Source organism: Camarhynchus parvulus, chromosome 1A (assembly GCF_901933205.1).
Source record: "Camarhynchus parvulus chromosome 1A, STF_HiC, whole genome shotgun sequence".
Taxonomy (NCBI): domain Eukaryota; kingdom Metazoa; phylum Chordata; class Aves; order Passeriformes; family Thraupidae; genus Camarhynchus; species Camarhynchus parvulus.
Window position 1 is genome coordinate 68868378 of NC_044586.1, and position 18543 is coordinate 68886920.

Genomic DNA, 18543 nt, shown 5'->3' on the forward strand with positions numbered 1-18543 from the left:
GCACCAGCAGAATTTCCCATTAATTGGGAATTATTCCTTTTAATTGGGAATCATAATAACAATAATAATAATTCCAGTTTTAAATAATAATAAATAATATTATAATAATAAATAAAATAAATTATATTTAATAACAAATATTATTCCAGTGGGATTGGGCAGCCAGAGGGACCTGCTGGGGCATTTTAGAGCTTGGCGAGTGTAGTGGTTTTGGTTTGCTAATTCAAGATTTTTTCAGTTTTAAAATTTCCTGACTAATATGTTGATGAGTGTGAGCGGGCTTTAGTGTTGGTCAATTATTATTGTACTTCTTTCATGTTGTGAGATAGGGTTAGGAGAAAGGTAAAGTAGGTTTAAAACATTTAAAAACATTTAAAACATTCTACAAAGAATATTTTATTGAAAGTTTTTTATTTAAAAAAAGAGAATTTTATTTAAAGTTTTTTATTAAAAACTAAGAGAAAAAAGTTGTAAGAATCAAATCAAACTGGATTTCCTCCCATTCCAAGCCACAGCAATGAGGGGAGGCAGGGAAGCCAAGCCCAGCCTCTGCTGCTGGAACTGGATTTTGGAGCTCCGGGGTGGGTGTGAAGCAGGCTGCCCTCATCTCTGGAGAAAGGGGATCCCACCGCTCATTCCCCAGGCAGAGGTGCTGCTGACAAACCCCAGAGATGTTCCCAGCTCTGCCTTGGAGAGGGAAAAGCAGTGGGAAAAGAGCTTGGAGTCAACTCATATTACTAATGTTGTGAAAAAAATTTAAAGACCAGTTTTAAAAAATATTAGTAATAATACCATATATCATTAAATGTCATATATTTTTACAGTTTTACAACACAAAATTAATTTCTCGTTTTATTTCTCATATCAAAACACTCTCTTCACTGTGGTATTTGCTGGGTCCCCAGGATGGAGGAGGAATGAGTGAATCTGACTCAGTGTTCTTAGAAGGCTCATTTATTATTTTATGTTATATATTTTATTAAAGAATACTAAACTATACTAAAGAATAGAGAAAGGATACAGACAGAAGGCTACAAAAGTAATAATGAAAACTTGTGACTCCTTCCAGAGTCCTGACACAGCTTGGCCCTGATTGGCCAATGAGTCAAAACAACTCACATGAAACCAATGAAACAATCACCTGTTGGATAAACAATCTCCAAACCACATTCCAAAGCAGCAAAACACAGGAGAAGCAAATGAGATAATTATTGTTTTCCTTTTTCTCTGAGGCTTCTCAGCTTCCCAGGAGAAGAATCCTGGGCAAAGAGGAATTTTTCAGAAAATGTGATGGTGACACTTCACTTCCAAGATTCTTAACTGAAAAGATTCTCCTGCTGTTCCTGATTCCACATTCCTCAGGGAGGCTTTGCTTTCCTGTAAGAGCCTGAATGAGGGATGCGGGACTGCAGGGGCTCTCCAAAATGCAGTTTATTGTATACAAAATGCAGTTTATTGTATCCAAGGTGTCACAGCAGTGCAGGCTGGTGGGTGACAGAGCTGTGCCCACAGCTGTCAGCTCCAGCTGCAGGCAGGCCTGGAGACCCTTTGGTTTTGGTTACAATGCATTATAGACTTTTCTTTGCTGAGCATCTTAATGCAGCAGAACCAATCTATACCTGAACTTTTACCTACAGCCCGTCATAACTCCTGTAATTACCATATTCATGTTACTGTTCTCCAGTCACTCAAAGTTAGTACATTACAGTTTAAGCTAGAAGTTGTTTTTCAGTTTTCTTGCAGTGGAAAATTCTGAGACCTTTTTTCTACTTGCACCATTTGCTGCCTTGTTTGCCTGTGCTATCTTTGTGCTTGGTAAAAACATCTTCTTGTTTGGGGTGGGTTTATCCTTTGCTCTAAGCCATAAAACCCCTTCTAACTAACACACCCTTTGCCTCCTTGGTTATCCAGTGAGACTGGCTCAGCAATTCTTTTCTTCTAGATCAAAACTTGCTTCCAACTCTATTCCTTCATCAGACTCTACATTTAAAAATCTTTCTGCTAAGCACACATATCTGTGAGACCTTCTTGTCAAACTTGCATCCTTCCCAACACTTTCCATTTCAGGGCTGCTTTTGGCAAGGAATCCGAAGTTTTGATCGGGAATTTGGGAGACAAACTGATCCCTCAGCAGGAGATCCTGCGGGACGTCAGCGACCTCAAAGCCTTGGCCAACCTGCACGAGAGCCTGGAGTGGCTGGCAGCACGCACCAAGGCAGCTTTCTCCAGCCTCTCAGCAGCCCAGAGTGAGTAACTCCCATGGGCAACCTCTGCCTGGGGACGGGGACAGCAGAAATTCGGGGTTTGAGCAGGTTTTGTTCCTGCTCCCCAAGCAGGTTTGTGTCAGAGGGAAGCAGAAAGTGAAGTGACTTTGTCTGTTTGTTCCTCTGGGGGCACTGGGAGGGCTCCAGGGGCATCATTTGTGTGTGGGTTTGGAAAGCCAGGTGTCTGCTGGGGAAGGCAGGAGCCCCCCCTGAAATGGAGAATGCAAACCTCCCTCCCTCTGAATTGTTATAAATTTGAAATTAAAAGGCTGTCAGGCAAAGATGTGGGAGCAGGAATAAGAGGTTACTAGGAAAATTGAAATACAAATATAATAGTACAAAAAACACTGACAGAGTCAGAAATTACCTGACACCCTGTGGGTCAGGGGCTTGGTGGCAATCTGCCTTGGTTTGAACAGCCAGGTGTCTGCTGAGGAAGGCGGGAGCCTCTCCTGAAATGGAAAATGCAAAACCCCTCCTTCTGAATTGTTATAAATTTGAAATTAAGGGGCTCTCAGGCAAAGATATGGGAGCAGGAATAACAGTTCTTTACTAGGGAAATATATGGGAATGGGAGTAGTTCTTTACTAGGAAAAGATGTGGGAATAGGAATAACAGTTCTTTACTAGGGAAATTAAAAATACCAATGCAGTAGTACAAACCAAAGCACTGTCAGAGTGAGAGCAGGAGCTGCCCCCTGTGTGTCAGGGGGTGGCACAGCCCCATCCCATGGGGGCTCAGCCCTCCTGCAGTGCCAGCTGTGCTGCTGCTGGAGCAGGGATCCTGCACAAGGGGGCAGTTTTCCTCTGCAGATCAAACTCTGGGTTTCCCCCCTGTGATATCACACACTTCTGCTCAAACTGCACACCCACAATCCCAGGTCCATCATTCCATTCTGGAAGCTTCTCCAGGCCTCAGGTCAGTGCAGGGTTCTCCTTGGGGTCAGTGCCTGGCAGCACAGAAATCTCAAATTCTCAGCAGCCAGAACTCCAAGGAGTTAATTGCTGATTGCCTTTGGAATAATTAGGATTTGGGGGACAGCAGGTTGGTGAGTTCATCTTCTTTTTTGCCAAGGTTGGGATTAAATGTGTGAGATGATATTTCTTGTTGGACTCAGATGTTTATTAGTTCTCATCTATGTCACAGTCTCACAAACCCCGAGTTCTGCAGCAATTCAATAACAAACTAAAAATGGAGCTCCATCTCTCTCTCTCCAAGGCCTTTTAAGGATAAACTGTCCAATTAACAAATGACACCTGAATTATTTTCACTTTTAACCCAATAACCAACCACCCATGGCCCACAATGGGGACTTTTTTATCCAATGACACAAAACCACCCAAACCCATGGAGAAGAAGGTGAAGAAGAAGGATCAGCACTGCCCCAAAACCTCCATCTTGCTCTATATCTATTTCTATATTCTAAACCCTTAAACTCTGGGTTTCCCACCCTGTGATATCACACACTTCTGTTCAAACTGCACACCCACAATCCCAGTTCCATTATTCATTCTGGAAGCTTCTCCAGGCCTCGGGTCAGTGCAGGGTTCTCTTGAGGATCAGTGCCTGGCAGCACAGAAATCTCCAATTCTCAGCAAATTTCAAAATTCCAACAGCCTTTGTCTTGCTTTGAGCTCTTCCTCCTGCCCAGCATCCCTGGAATTAAATCCTGTGTGTTTTAGAAATCCTGAGCATCCCCTGCTGTCTCAGGGGGTGCAGGGGGACAGCTGAGGAGCTGGAAAAGGAAAATCATGGAATAAAAAACCCACACAGCTCAAGGGGAGCCCGGGACTCAGGGGAATGTGTGAGGATACAGAGAATTTCTGGAATTTCTGCAGTTTGGTTTGGAAATTTGGAGCAGAATCCTGAGGGAAGGTGCCCAGGACTGGGGGCAGCTGAGCTCTCCTGGGAGCTGGGAATTGAAAATCGGCTCAGATTTTTTTTTTCTGGGAATTTCACAAGGGAAATTTGCTGGTGCTGAACAAAGTCACGGTGTTTTATGTCCATTAAATCATTCTTGGCAGCAGAGCCTCTCTGGGTGACTGAAATCCTTCCTGTGGCTTCTAATTCTGCTCTGGAGCTGGACTTCAAACTCCTCACTCAACTTTCCATCATCAGATCCTTTGGATCCAGAAGGATAATTAAGGTTGTACAATTAAAACCCAAATTACTCCAGGTAGATTTAATATTCCTGTAACCCAGATTATGACTTCTCCATACCTGGGTGACAACACTCGCTCTGTTCCAGCTTTTTTTTTGTTATTAAATAACAAAATTAAACAAAACCCAGTGGGAAATGCTATCAAAGTTCAGTAGCCAAATATTTATTTAGTCACCAGGAGAGTTCTTGGGGCTGAGGATTTATGTTCTAGCAGTCAGAGCTGTTAAAATAAAACATCATTTATAATTTGAGGTCTGGTTGAAACTCGGGTTTTTTTAATAAATCAACATTTCCCAGCTATTAAAGGGCACGAGCGTGACTTTCAGGCCTCAGAGAGGACGTTCCGCATGGTGGTGGATAAACATAGAAGCACAAAGTGTAATATTTCACTAGGCAGCATCTCCTGACAATAAAAATTCATCTTCCTTTGTAATAACTTCATCCTAAAATGTCTGTGCACAAATGCCAGGGTGTCAGGAACCAGGGGAAGAAGGGGCAGGGGTAGGAAAGGACAAAAGCTGTCCCGACCTGCTGCTTATAAATGAAATTTTCATCCTTTATTTTTTCTCTTTTCTGCTCCAACAACTTGAGATTCAGTCCTGCTCCCACTCAGGGCATCACCCAAGTGTTCAGGGAGTGATCAGGACCTGAATTTTTGGTGCAGTGCCAGAAATTCCCTAATCCCAACAAGCCCACGTGGAGGTGGTGGCCCTGGGGGAAGGCAGCAGATTTTCCAGCAAAGCTTCCTTGGATGCAAACAACCAATAAATATATTTTATAATATTTTTTATATTTTATATTTTATATTTTATGTTTTATGCTTATGTATTTATGTACTTTATATTTCTATATCAATATATTCTATATTTTACATTATTTTATATCTTTTATATTTATATATCTGTATATGTCTATTTCATATTATATATTTATATTTAATTATAAACTATTTATATATTTTATAAAATATACGAATTATATAAATTATATTTATATAAGTTCTATGTTTTAAATAATATATAATATAATAAGTTAATATTTATATTTTATGTATAAAATTGTAGTTATAATTGTATATTTTAAAAGAATATAATATAATATAATATAATATAATATAATATAATATAATATAATATAATATAATATAATATAATATAATATAATATAATATAATATAATATAATATAATATAATATAATATAATATAATATAATATAATATAATATAATATAATATAATATAATATAATATAATATAATATATAGAATAGAATTGAATAGAATAGATATAACTTGAAAAAATTATAAATAATAAATTCCCTCAGGCACAGCTCTGAACATCCAGAAAGCACAAGGTGGAGCTGGGCAGGTCTGATTTTGGGAAACCCTACAGTGGCTTTGGTATGAGGCTGTCAAAGGCCCCTTCCCAGAGATAAAAATTCCATAATCTTTGGCTGTGGACGTGCCACAATTATCCCTCATTTAAGCCCAGCCTTGCTACCGGTGAGTTTTATCTCGCTGGGCAGTCTCTGCTCTGTTCATTATTTGGTGTTTGCTCAGCTGATGGCTCTTCCACGGCTCTGCCCTTATCTGCTCCCCTTCAGAATTGGATTTTTTATTTCCCAAACCAGTCAGATATGACAAAGTCATTTCCGTCTGCTCTTGTCTTTTGAGGGAACACAAACTCCTTTTTAACAATAACCATTTAAGGATTAAAGCTGCTGGAGAAGGTGAATTTGCTGAGGGAATTGAGTCATTTTTAAAGGGGTTTTATAGGAAAATGGAATTTGGGTTTCCCCTCCTCATCTTCTGTGCTTCACACAGAGCACAACCTCGCCCTTTTCCTTTGTGGAGCTTCAGCCTCCTGAGCTTCCCTGAATATTTTAGAGAAGGAATTATTGTGAGCCACGAAGGAGTTGGGACAATCTTTTTAAAGATTTTGAACATTTTTAAGACCATTTCTTGTTTGTTGGAAGGAGGATGAGGGATGAGCTGTTGGCTTCTGGAGTTGGAGCTGCCCTTTAAATTCTTGGCACCTCGTGACTTCAGATTGCTGTGATCACCAGGGAATGACTGACAGGCTTAAATTTGGAGTTTGGAATTGCCTTGGAATGGTTTGGGTGGGAAGGGACCTTAAATCCCATCCAGTGCCACTCCATCCATGGGCAGGGACACCTCCCACTGCCCCAGGGGGCTCCAAACCCTGTCCTTGGGCATTGCAGGGATGCAGGGGCAGCCCCAGCTGCTCTGGCAATCCCAGCCCAGCCAGGAATTCCTCATTGCCAAGATGCCATCCATGCCTGCCCTCTGGCAGTGGGAGCCATTCCCTGGGTGCTGTCCCTGCAGGCCTTGGCCCCAGTCCCTCTGCAGCTCTCCTGCAGCCCCTGCAGGCCCTGAGCTCCTCCAGTTCAGCTAAATCAGGATTGTCTTTTGTCATAGTTGAGAGAGTCACAACACAAAGCAACACAACTCCATTTCCAGAAGGTTTCAAACTCTTTTCATTCCAGCATTCATGCTTTTTATACATTCTTACCCAACTCATCAGTTTGCACTTTACTCATTGGTCACAAGAGACAAACAAGGTGCTCATTGGAACAGGCAGTTGCAGTTTCTCTGATTTATCCTCCTTTCTGTCTTGGGTTCTGTGTCAACGACCTGGGCAGGAAATTCTTTCAGGGGTAAACATGGATCCTGTTATCAAACATGGATCCTGTTATCAAACATGGATCCTGTTATCAAACATGGATCCTCTTATCAAACATGGATCTTCTAATCAAACATGGATCCTGTTATCAAACATGGATCCTCTTTTTATCAAACATGGATCCTCTTTTTATCAAACACGGATCCTCCTCTCAAACATGGATCCTCCTCTCAAACGTGGATCCTGTTATCAAACATGGATCCTCCTATCAAACACGGATCCCCTTACCAAACTTCTCTGTGGCTCACAGAAGTCACTGTAAAACCTCTTCCAGTCTTTCTCTTCCAGAAGATTCATTGGAATTAATTTTTTTGCATTTGTACCGAGTGTCCATGGCTGTCACACCTCAGTAGCTGCCCTTCCCTCAGCCCCTTCGTGTGGAGAAATCTTTATCTGCTCAGTGTGTCACATTCACCTTCTTTGTGTGGAGAAATCTTTATCTGCTCAGCGTGTCACGTTCACCTTCTCTGTGTGGGCCTTGCCTGGGCCATCCTTGATGAGCAACAGCAGCATTTTAATGCATTTCCAGTTCTCACTGGAAAAACAGTTCCAGTTCTCACTGGAAAAGCAGCCATTGGTGTGAGGAGGGACCTCCTGTCCTGTCACTGCCTTCTCCCCAAAGAGAAAATCTCTTCAGGAGCACACCCTGAGCCCATTCAGCCTCTTCACTGCTGTATCCCACCCACAAAATCTCAAACCCCAAATCCAGTGTGGAAGATTTCCCTTTCCCTCTGCAGATGGGCACTTCCAATAACTTCCACCAAAGGGAAAAATGTTAAAAGTTTAAAAAAAAAACCTACATTGCCATATAAAACACCACACCATTTCCAGCCACAGTGTAAAAAGGGATTAGAGCACATTCTCACTGGAAAAGCAGCCATTGGTGTGAGGAGGGACCTCTTCCTTCACTGCCTTTCCCCCAAAGAGAAAATCAGGAGCACACCTGCCCTTCACTGCTGTATCCCATGCCCACAGTGGGTATTTTCCCCTCAAATTCCCCAAATTCCAAGTGGGTGTGGAAGATGTTTTCCCCTTTCTCTCTGCGGATGGGCACAGTCCCAGTCTGTGTGAGCTACAGCTTCAATCCAAAGCAGGAGAGGGGGGAAAAATTAAGTTTTCTACAGCTTTTTACCCAAATCCTGCATTTCTCTGCCACTGCCTAGCTTTACTAACAATAACACTGAACATTTGCATCTCATTTTCCAGCCACAGGTGTCAAAATGCTTTCCCGAGCTTGCTGAGGGCCATTAGAGCATCCTGGGCCACTCTGTCCCAGGAGGATCATCAGCCTCTCCTCTGCCTCCTGAGCCCGGAGAGGGCTCTGATGGCTGAGAGGAGCATCCTGCCCCGCTGCAGGAATGACGGCCTGGAAATGGACCCTGAGCCCTTTCCTGCCACACTGAGCTGTCATTTAAAGTCACTCTCAGGCCCCTCCAGAGAGCTGCAGAGGGGTTTCAGCACAAATGGAAGGGAAATTGCTGCCTCTCATTTCCCAGCCAGGCCACCCGGCAGTGCTGGGCTTTGTGTTTAACCCCCTAATGAACTGAATTCAGCTCTAAATGGGGCTCGATTTCTCTCAAGCTGCAGCTGATTTTTTTTTTTTTTTTGTCCCTGTCACTGAACTTGTAGCACATCTTGCTGTATTGATTGTTCACGGAGAAATTTTTTTTAAAGATATATTAATAGAAAACCTCATTTGAAAGCCAGATTAAAGATGATCAACACAGGCCTGCCCTGGGGCGGAGGAAGGACTTGGTGAATGCTGTGGCTTTGTTATTGCAACAAAAGTAAATTTCTGTCTAAAGCAGAAAAAGCTGCACATTTCCACCAAATGCAAACCATCTGCCATTAAATTAACAAGGTTAACCTTGAGTGCTCTGATTATGTGGTGAATATCTGCTGCTTCAATATGACTTCATCTAAGTGCCAGCTTTTTATTTAAGCTTCATAAATAGCCTTATTTTCCAATATTTCTTCTTTCCCTCTGCCTGAGCAGTCGGGGCTCTTCTGGAAGAGCACAGATCCTGCCCAGCTGCCCTTCCAGGTGTTCTGAACCTCCTTTGTGGGATCATTCGCCCATGGGTGGCAGGAATCAACCTGGCCTGGGAGCTGCTGGTGGTGGACAAAGTCACTCAGGTCTTGTTGGTTCTGAGGAGAAGCAGAGGAAAAAGGAGAAAAAGCTGATTTTGGGCATTTTATCTGCTTGGGCATGGCTGCTGTGCACAGATCTTTTTGTCCATCCCACAGCTCAGCCCGTTCCTGCTCTGGGATGCTCGGAGATTCCCAGATGTTCTCCACAGGCTGCTCCAAACCCCAGCACATCCACAGAGAGCTTGGATTGCTGTTTAAGGAAGGAATGAGGTCCCTGCCTGGTCTCCTGGGTTTTCCTCCTGGGACTGGCCTTGAGCAAGGACAGGGAGCTCTGGGGTCTGTCAGGCCCAAAGCAAACCGGGGGTGATCAGCTGCTAATTAATCACCATTTATAGCTTGGAGAGAGCTGCAAATGTACTCGGACTTAGCAAAGCTGCTGCAAACAGCTGGGAGAGCTCAGAGCCCCTGGCAGGGCCTGCAGGGGCTCCAGGAGAGCTGCAGAGGGACTGGGTCCAAGGGATGGAGGCACAGCACCCAGGGAATGGCTCCCACTGCCAGAGGGGGATGCCTTGAGAATCTGAGCTGGGACAGAGGCTGGGCAGAGCTCCAGGATGAAGCAGGGATTTATGGAAAGGATCTCTGTCGACGGTGGTCACAAGGGTTTTTGAGGTGAAGGAAGAGACGAGATGGGCTCCATGATCAGAAGGCTTGATTCATTATGTTACGATATAAACATATACTATACTATACTAAAAAGAAAAAGAAAGGAGAGTTTCCAGAAGCTGCTAGCTACCTAAGAATAGAAAGTAAAAGAATGAATAACAAACCTCGCTCTCCAAAAAAGCTCAGTCCTGGACTGGTCACCAACTCCAAACATCCAAACTGGGCCAATCCAGGCAGACCTGTTACATTCCACAGCAGCAGATAACCCATTGTTTATGTCTGGTTGCCGAACTTCTCAGCTTCAGCAGGAAAATCCTAAGAGAGGATTTTTCATAAAAGAAATGTCTGTGACAGATCTCCTCCATGGATCCACCTTGGGCAGCACAAGAGCCCAGCCAGGGCTGCACCCAAGATGAACCAAAATGGCCCCAAAATGCACGAGTGCTCCCGGGGTCTCTCCCTGGGATCAGTTCTGCTCCATTTGCACCTTGCAGTTCATTGTCCCATTCCAGCTTTAGCCCAGGCAGTCCCACCCTGCTTGTTTTTCTCTCTCCAGCCCACGGTGTTTGTGCTCCTGGGCTGAGATTTGGGTCATTTGTCCTTGGTGCCCAGCTGGAGCAGGAATTGTTTTGTCTCCCTGCTCTGTGCACAGAGCTCAGCATCCCATAATATGAAGCCCAGACCCACACACTAAAGCAGCACAGAATGGGAGAAACATAAAAGCTAAACCTGAGGCATCAAGGGCAGGCGTGGATGGGATCTTGGCAATGAGGAATTCCTGGCTGGGCTGGGATTGCCAGAGCAGCTGGGGCTGCCCCTGCATCCCTGGCAGTGCCCAAGGCCAGGCTGGGCACTGGGGCTGGAGCAGCCTGGGATGGTGGGAGGTGTCCCTGCCCGTGGGATTGGAACTGGCTGGGATTTAAGGTCCCTTCCCACCCAAACCATTCCAGGATTCTGCAGCCAAGAGCTGAGCAGAGCAATTCCAGCAGAGGACAAGAGTCCAGCTGGGTCCCTCTTGGCTGAGTTGACTTTTGGAGGACTAAAACCACGGAAAAATTTGAGATAGCAAAGTGTTAAAACACCTTCAAGACCAGCAGGGGTGTGCTGACTTCACAGAGATAAAATGCCTGGTTTGATTTCACTGTGGTTTGATTGAGGGGATTATTTTGGTTTATTTTAGAATTTCGGCGCGAAAATTTCATAGCTTATAAATGGCTCTGCTTTGCTGCAGCTCGGGGATTGAAACCACACGGTCCCCAGCCACCTAAAATCCCGTTTTCCCATCAAAATGATCTCCTGGTGCCTCCCAGAGCTTTTTTTCCCGTCTGGAATATCTGCAGTGAAGCTTTTCCCGTGGATCGCAGCCTTCCCCAGCCTCAGCTTTTATTCCCATCAAATATTTAATAGGATGAGGAGCTCAGCCACTGTTTCCTTGGCCTGGCTGCTCATTTCTGGATTGTTGTGGGAAACAACACCGGCAATCGGTGCCCAGATCGATGGTGGGGTCAGCACTTAACTCACCATCATCATTACACTAATTGCTCTCATTGCGTCCTTCCTTCCTCCCACCCAGCAGCCCTGAAGGCTGGGGATGCTCATGTAAATGAGCGCCCCAATTAGCAAAGCTTTCCAAAGGGTTTTACACGCCAGGAATTGGGGTTTTTGTGGGGATGGCTCCAAGGAGCCTGCTGGCCTCTCCTCTTGGCTCATCCCAGTTAAATCCTTTATCTCTCCTGGGGAAAATGGATTTCCTGATGGCAAAGGTGGGGAGCAGAAATTCCTCCCTGCTCCTCCTCCTCGGTGGGACAGAGGTGACGCCTCTCCCTGCTCTGGAGGGGGTGAAATAATTGGTGAAATTCTTATTAAACAGGATGGGGACTCAAAGTCACAGCCAGGGTTTGACATCACCATTGGGTCTCGGAGAAAAATGAGGGATGTGCCGGAGGAAACTCAAGGAAGGGATTTCCCCTTGCAAAAGGTTCTGAAGAAGGGGAGAATTGCAAGGGAAAAAAAAAAGCAGGAAAGAAGGAAGGGAAGGGAAGAAGTGCGAGGAAAAAAAAGCAAGAAAGAAGAAATGGAAGGGAAGAACTGCAAGGAAAAAAAGCAAGAAAGAAGAAAGGAAGAACTGCAAGGAAAAAAAGCAAAAAAGAAGAAAAGAAGAAGTGCAAGGGGAAAAAAGCAAGAAAGGAGAAAGGGAAGGGAAGGGAAGGGAAGAACTGCAAAGAAAAAAAGGAAAAAAGGAGAAAGGGAAGAACTGCAAGAAAAAAAAGCAAGAAAGGAGAAAGGCAAGGGAAGAACTGCCAAAAAAAAAAAAAGCAAGAAAAAGAAGAGAAGAACTTCAAGGAAAAAAAGCAAGAAAGGAGAAAGGGAAGAACTGCCAGGAGAAAAAGCAAGAAAAAGAAGGGAAGAACTGCAAGGAGAAAAAGCAAGAAAAAGAAGAGAAGAACTGCAAGGAAAAAAAGCAAGAAAGAAGAAATGGAAGGGAAGAACTGCAAAGGAAAAAAAGCGAGAAAGATCCTTTCCCCTCTGGGATTTGGGGGAATCACTCTTAAATAACCAGGAATTGTGGAGAAATCAGGCTGAGTCTGATCATCCTGGTGCTTGTCCCTTTTTTTTTCCCATTCTTCACCCTGAAGTTGAGAACTCTTCATCATTGCCCTGGATGTTCCCATCCCCACCTTCCTCTGGATTCCTCTGGACAAAACTCATTCATTCTTTGTCTTCCAGACCTTTGGGCTGCTCCTCTTGCTTTGCAAACCAATTTGTTAGAAACAAACAGCCCTCAAAAAAATCACTTTTATCTATAATTGATTATTATATATATAATTTATTAACTCTATCTATAATTGATTTGTTCTGTCGATAATTATATCTATAATTGATTAATAACATTAATTTTATCTATAATTATCCAATTTTTGTCCCCAAAAAAATGACTGCTAAGGATCTGTTTCACTGTATTTATTTTCATTGTACTTTTACTCCACTGATTAATTTCAGGAATTTTATTCTTTTCTCTTCCACTGACTCCAACAGACTGGGAGATTGAAGGTTCTTTTGCAAATCCATCCCTCTGAGGCCCAAGAAATCCTTCAGGGAAATTTTGAAGGCATTTTTGGGGAAGGTGCAGCTCAGTATCCTGGAGGACTCTGAGGAAAAGGGGGGCTGAGTTTTTGGTTCGCTGTAGATGGAAGGAAGTGTCTCCATTGTGATTTTCCCTGGTTTTAAGGAGAATTTGGTGAAGCACACCAAACAGGCAAAAAAAATCCTTGCCAGAACTCAGAAGAAGCTGAAAGGACTTTTTAAAATCAAGTCACCTCTGAGATAATCAAATTCAGCCCAGGAAATAATAATTCTCAGAAGGGCAAGTTCTGGGAAAGTTGCATCATAAATGACTGAAAACAGAAAAAATTAACAATTTTCCCAGTTGAGGAGCACTGGAACAGCAAATCCCGGACTTTTTAGGGAATCCTTCCACAGTGAAATCAACTCAGTTCCTGATCCTGTGTTAGGAACCTGCTCTTCATTCTCCATGCACAATTTTCTTCCTTCTTTTCCCATCTTTTTAGTGAAAAACATCTGATCTTTGGAGGTTTTTAAATGAGCCAATTGGTTTTTGGTGCTTTTCATGCCTTTTCCAGACTGCAAAGTTCTTACAGAAAAGTGAGGATCAACCAAAACTTCCAGGGGTAGGAGGATGAAGTTCAAACCTCTTATGTTGCCTGTCGATTTTCTGAGATAATCAAATTCAGTCCAGGAAATAATAATTCTTAGAAGAGCAAGTTCTGGGACAGTTACATCATAAATCACTGAAAACAGAAAAAATTAACAGAGGAATTTTCCCAGTTGAGGAGCACTGGAACAGCAAATCCTGGACTTTTTAGGGAATCCTTCCACACTGAAATCAACTCTGTTCCTGATCTTGTGTTAGGAACCTGCTCTTCATTCTCCATGCACAATTTTCTTCCTTCTTTTCCCATCTTTTTAGTGAAAAACATCTGATCTTTGGAGGTTTTTTAATGAGCCAATTGGTTTTTGGTGCTTTTCATGCCTTTTCCAGACTGCAAAGCACTTAAAGAAAAGTGAGGATCAACCAAACCTTGAGTTCGCTTGGAGGAGTTGCAGGATGGAGCTTGAACCTCCAATGCTGCCTCTCTATTTTATTTAACAGATTCCTTCCCCCCACCAGTAATCCTTTTTTTTTTTTTCCCAAGGCTGCATCTTTGCAGAAAACCAGCAAACAAACCCACTTTTTGGAGGAGTTATTGCCTTTTTTAAAAGTGCTAATTTCCTGGGGAAATTTATGCCCGGCGGCGGCGGCAGGCGAGGAGCGCGGCAGGCAGGCAGCGCTAACGAGACAATTCATTAAGTGCCGAGTGTGTAAAAAACATTAATTCCCCAAATGAAAAACTAATAGAGTGTTTAGGCCGCTCTTTATCACCGGTGACAGCCTGGGCTCTGCTCGTCATTAGTGTTTACCCAGCTGATGGGGCTGCAGCTCTTCCCTGCCACCTCAAAGGTCGGGATGCTTTATTTTTCTCTTTTTTTCCCAGCTTTGTCCCTTCTCCTGAGTTTGGATTCTAAGGACATGGGAAGTTCTGAGTGCCAGCCCTTTGGTTTTGTCTCCTTGCTTTCCTTTTCCTTCTTTCTTGCTCTTTTTTCATGCAGTTCTTCCTTCTTTCTTGTTTTTTTTTTCCTTGCACTTCTTCCCTTCCCTTTCTTCTTTCTTGCTTTTCTTGGTTTTTTTTTTCCTTGCAGTTCTTCCCTTTCTTCTTTCTTACTTTTATTTTCCTTGCCGTTCTTCCCTTTCTTCTTTCTTGTTTTTTTAACTTGCAGTTCTTCCCTTCCGTTTCTTCTTTCTTCTTTTCTTTTCTTGCAGTTTTTCCCTTCCCTTTCTCCTTTCTTGCTTTTTTTCTTGCAGTTCTTCCCTTCCTTCTTTCTTCCTTTTTTTTTCTTGCAGTTCTTCCCTTCCCTTTCTTCTTTCTTGCTTTATTCCCTTGCAGTTCTTCCCTTTCTCCTTTCTTCCTTTTTTTTCCTTGCACTTCTTCCATTTCTCCTTTTTGCCTTTTCTTCCTTGCAGTTCTTCCCTTTCTTCTTTCTTGCTTATTTTTTCTTGCAGTTCTTCCCTTCCCTTTCTTCTTTCTTTATTTTTTTTCTTGGAGTTCTTCCCTTCCTTCTTTCTTGATTTTTTTCCTTGCAGTTCTTCCCTTTCTCCTTTCTTCCTTTTTTTCCTTGCACTTCTTCCCTTTCTCCTTTCTTGGTTTTTTTTCCTTGCAGTTCTTTCTTCCTTTTTGCTTTTTTTTCCTTGTACTTCTTCCCTTCCCTTTCTCCTTTCTTGCTTTTTTTCCCCTTGCATTTCTCCCCTTCTTCAGAACCTTTTGCAAGGGGAAATCCCTTCCTTGAGTTTCCTCCAGCACATCCCTCATTTTTCTCTGAGAAAACAGGACTCATTAGTGGAAATTTGCTTGGAGATTAATTAATGAGCAGCTGTCCCTGAGCTCGTTTCCTCTTCACTTCTGTTTGTCCTACAAGTGTAGCTCTGTCCCTTTGGCACCAGTGAGTGCCCCTGCCATTGATCCCGGTAAAAGGTGGATTCCCAGTAAAATTCTGGGAATTTTGGACAATTTAGGCAGCTGACATCCCAAATCCAGCTGTGAGGTGCCAGATACCTGAAGGTTGGAATGATGGCCTTCAAAATTCCCTCCCAACAGTCTTGGTGCCCTTCCATTCCATGATCTTGGAAGTCTTGGGAGAAATCATTCCTTTGAGTGTTTTATTTCCTTGGATTTAAACCCTAAAAAAGGGAACAATTGAGGTAAAAAAGCAGCAATATCTGGGTGAATATTTGAAGTATTTGTTCATATCTAAGAGGCTCAAATAGTCACACCTCAGAGAAGAAGCCCAGGGAAGGTGTCAACCCCAAAATCCAGCTTTGCTTCCTGGATTGCCATCGCTCTGAAATGAATCCTGTGGGAGAATCAAAATCCAGCTCCAGCTTTTATGGCTCATTCCAATCCTTTTCTAGAGAGCTGGAATTCCCAAAAGGACAAATTTAGGAGAAGGAGTGACTGATGTGTACCTTGGAGTCCCTTTTGGTGGGGCATGGACACCTCGGTGATGTTCCTTGGTGACATTCCTTGGTGACAGTCCCTCACAAAACTTTCCTCACCAGCAGCACCTTTCCCTTGCTCTGTCCCAGAGGGACAGACCATGGCTTAACTTCTAAATAGTGAAATATTAAAAAATTATTAATTCTTCATGCTTTTTGGCTGTGGAAGTCAGAGGTTTCCTGGCAAGAGTCCTGCTGAACTGTGGGAGAATCAAAATCCAGCTCCAGATTTATGGCTCATTCCAGTTCTTTCCTAGAGAGCTGGAATTCCCAAAAGGACCAGTTTAGGAGAAGGAGTGACTGATCTGTACCTCAAAGTCCCTTTATGGTGGGGCATGGACACCTCGGTGATGTTCTGGGTGACATTCCTTGGTGACAGTCCCTCACAAAGACATTTAGGAAAAGTGACTATTGTACCTCAAAGTCCCTTTGGCATGACACTCAGTATTTCCTTGGTGACATTCCTTGTTTCCTCACAAAATTTTGTCCAAGACCTTTTTTCTCTGTCCCAGAGGCACAGACCATGGCTTAACTTCTAAATAGTGAAATATTAAAAAATTATTAATTATTTCATGCTTTTTGGGTGTGGAAGTCAGAGGTTTCCTGGCAAGAGTCCCGCTGAACTGTGGGAGAATCAAAATCCAGCTCCAGCTTTTCTGGCTCATTCCAATCCTTTCCTAGAGAGCTGGAATTCCCCAAAGGACCAATTTAGGAGAAGGAGTGACTGATTTGTACCTTGGAATCCCTTTTTGGTGGGGCATGGACACCTTGGTGACATTCCTATCCCCTCACAAAGTTTTCCTCACCAGCAGCACCTTTCCCTTGCTCTGTCCCAGAGGGACAGACCACGGCTTAACACAGAGGTGGCTTCTAAATAGTGAAATATTTTAAAATTATTAATTATTTCATGCTTTTTGGGTGTGGAAGTCGGAGGTTTCCTGGCAGAAATCCCACTGAAATAAGTCCTTGATGTTGGATCTGATGTTCACACCTCAGTCCTTTAAAAAATAATCACATCTCTAATTCTGCTTGTCTTCCCCCAAAGCTTTCTCCTTGAAATATCAGAAATTCTCCTTTTTGAAGGTGTTTCAGTAGCGATTTTGTGTCCTTGTGGCATCATCTCCTCATGGTGCTAAAAGCTGTGGGGCAGAAGACACTGCTGGAATGGCAGTGATGGATAAAATCTCATTATCCGCATTTTTACCTGCTGGGAACTCAAGCACTGAAAGGGAAAACGGGGCCTGAGATCCCCAGGAAAGTCCCCAGCAGAGAGAAGAGTTAACCCTGACTCTCTAAAGCCTTAATCCAGCACCCACCCCGTGAGAAATTCCCTTTTCCCTGGGATTTTTGGAGTTACCGCTTCTGGAGAGGAAGGGAGGAAGAAATTCAAATTTGAGGAGCTGCGAACTGGTCCTTAAATCCAGCAGGAGTTTCTTGCTGCATCTCTCTCCCAAAGAGGAGGGATTTTCCCCCAGCAGAGCTGTAAAATGTCTCTGTGAGCTTTTCCTTTCCCCCACAGAGGAGATTGGGGAATGCTGTGCAAATCCTGAGCGTTTTGGGGGTTCCTTCCTCAGGTTCAGGGTGCAGAGTTCACCTCCTTGGATTTATTTTGCTATTGGTGCTGTTAAACCTCTGGGATGTGCCAGTGGTCACTCTGCTCACACCTGGGTGGCGCCAGGGGTTTTTTTGTTTATTATTTTGTTTAATATTCCATAAATATATGTAATAAATGAATATTTATTTTATTTAATTTAATATATATGGCAGTGTTTAATTTTTATATATGGCAATCCGCATCCATCCATCTACAACCTGCCAGGAGGCACCTGGAGAAATCCTGGGTGACAAGGCCTGGGCTGAGTTTGTTTTTCTCAGCTTTGCTGGAATGAAAATGTCATATTTTCTGGAAAAATCCCTTTGCCCAGGATTCTTCTCCTGGGAAGCTGAGAAGCCTCAGAGGAAAAGGAAAACAATATTATCTCATTTGCTTCTCCTGTGTTTTGCTGCTTTGGGATGTGGTTGGAGATTGTTTATCCAACAGGTGATTGTTTCATTGGATTAATGTGAATTGTTTTAATTAATGACCAATCACCATCAGGTGAGTCAGGGCTCTGGAAGGAGTCACCAGTTTTCATTATTATCTTTTTAGCCTTGTGTAAGCATCCTTTCTGTATTCTTTAGCATAGTTTAGTATAGCAAAATTATAATATAATATAATATAATATAATATAATATAATATAATATAATATAATATAATATAATATAATATAATATAATATAATATAATATAATATAATATAATATAATATAATATAATATAATATAATATAATATAATATAATATAATATAATACAATATAATATAATACAATACAACATAATATAATATAAATCAAATTAGCCTTCTAAGAACACGGAGTCAGATTCATCCTTCCTCCCAACGATGGGAACTCCAGAAAACACCACCTGAAACGTTCCTTTTCCTCAGAGGGAGAGGACTCAGCTGTGATTTCAGCCAGCAGGGAGACAATCCCAAACAGAGCTGGCACTT

General features: G+C 42.9%; 1 protein-coding gene across 1 annotated transcript in view; it reads left to right on the forward strand.

The window, feature by feature from the left end:
* The window catches only part of EXOC4 (exocyst complex component 4), a 351460-nt gene that overhangs the window by 297985 nt on the left and 34932 nt on the right, over nucleotides 1–18543 (forward strand). Inside the window, exon 14 of the mRNA XM_030959908.1 lies at nucleotides 2068–2246. Coding sequence (XP_030815768.1) covers nucleotides 2068–2246 — 179 coding nt within the window. The remainder of the gene's footprint in view (nucleotides 1–2067; nucleotides 2247–18543) is intronic.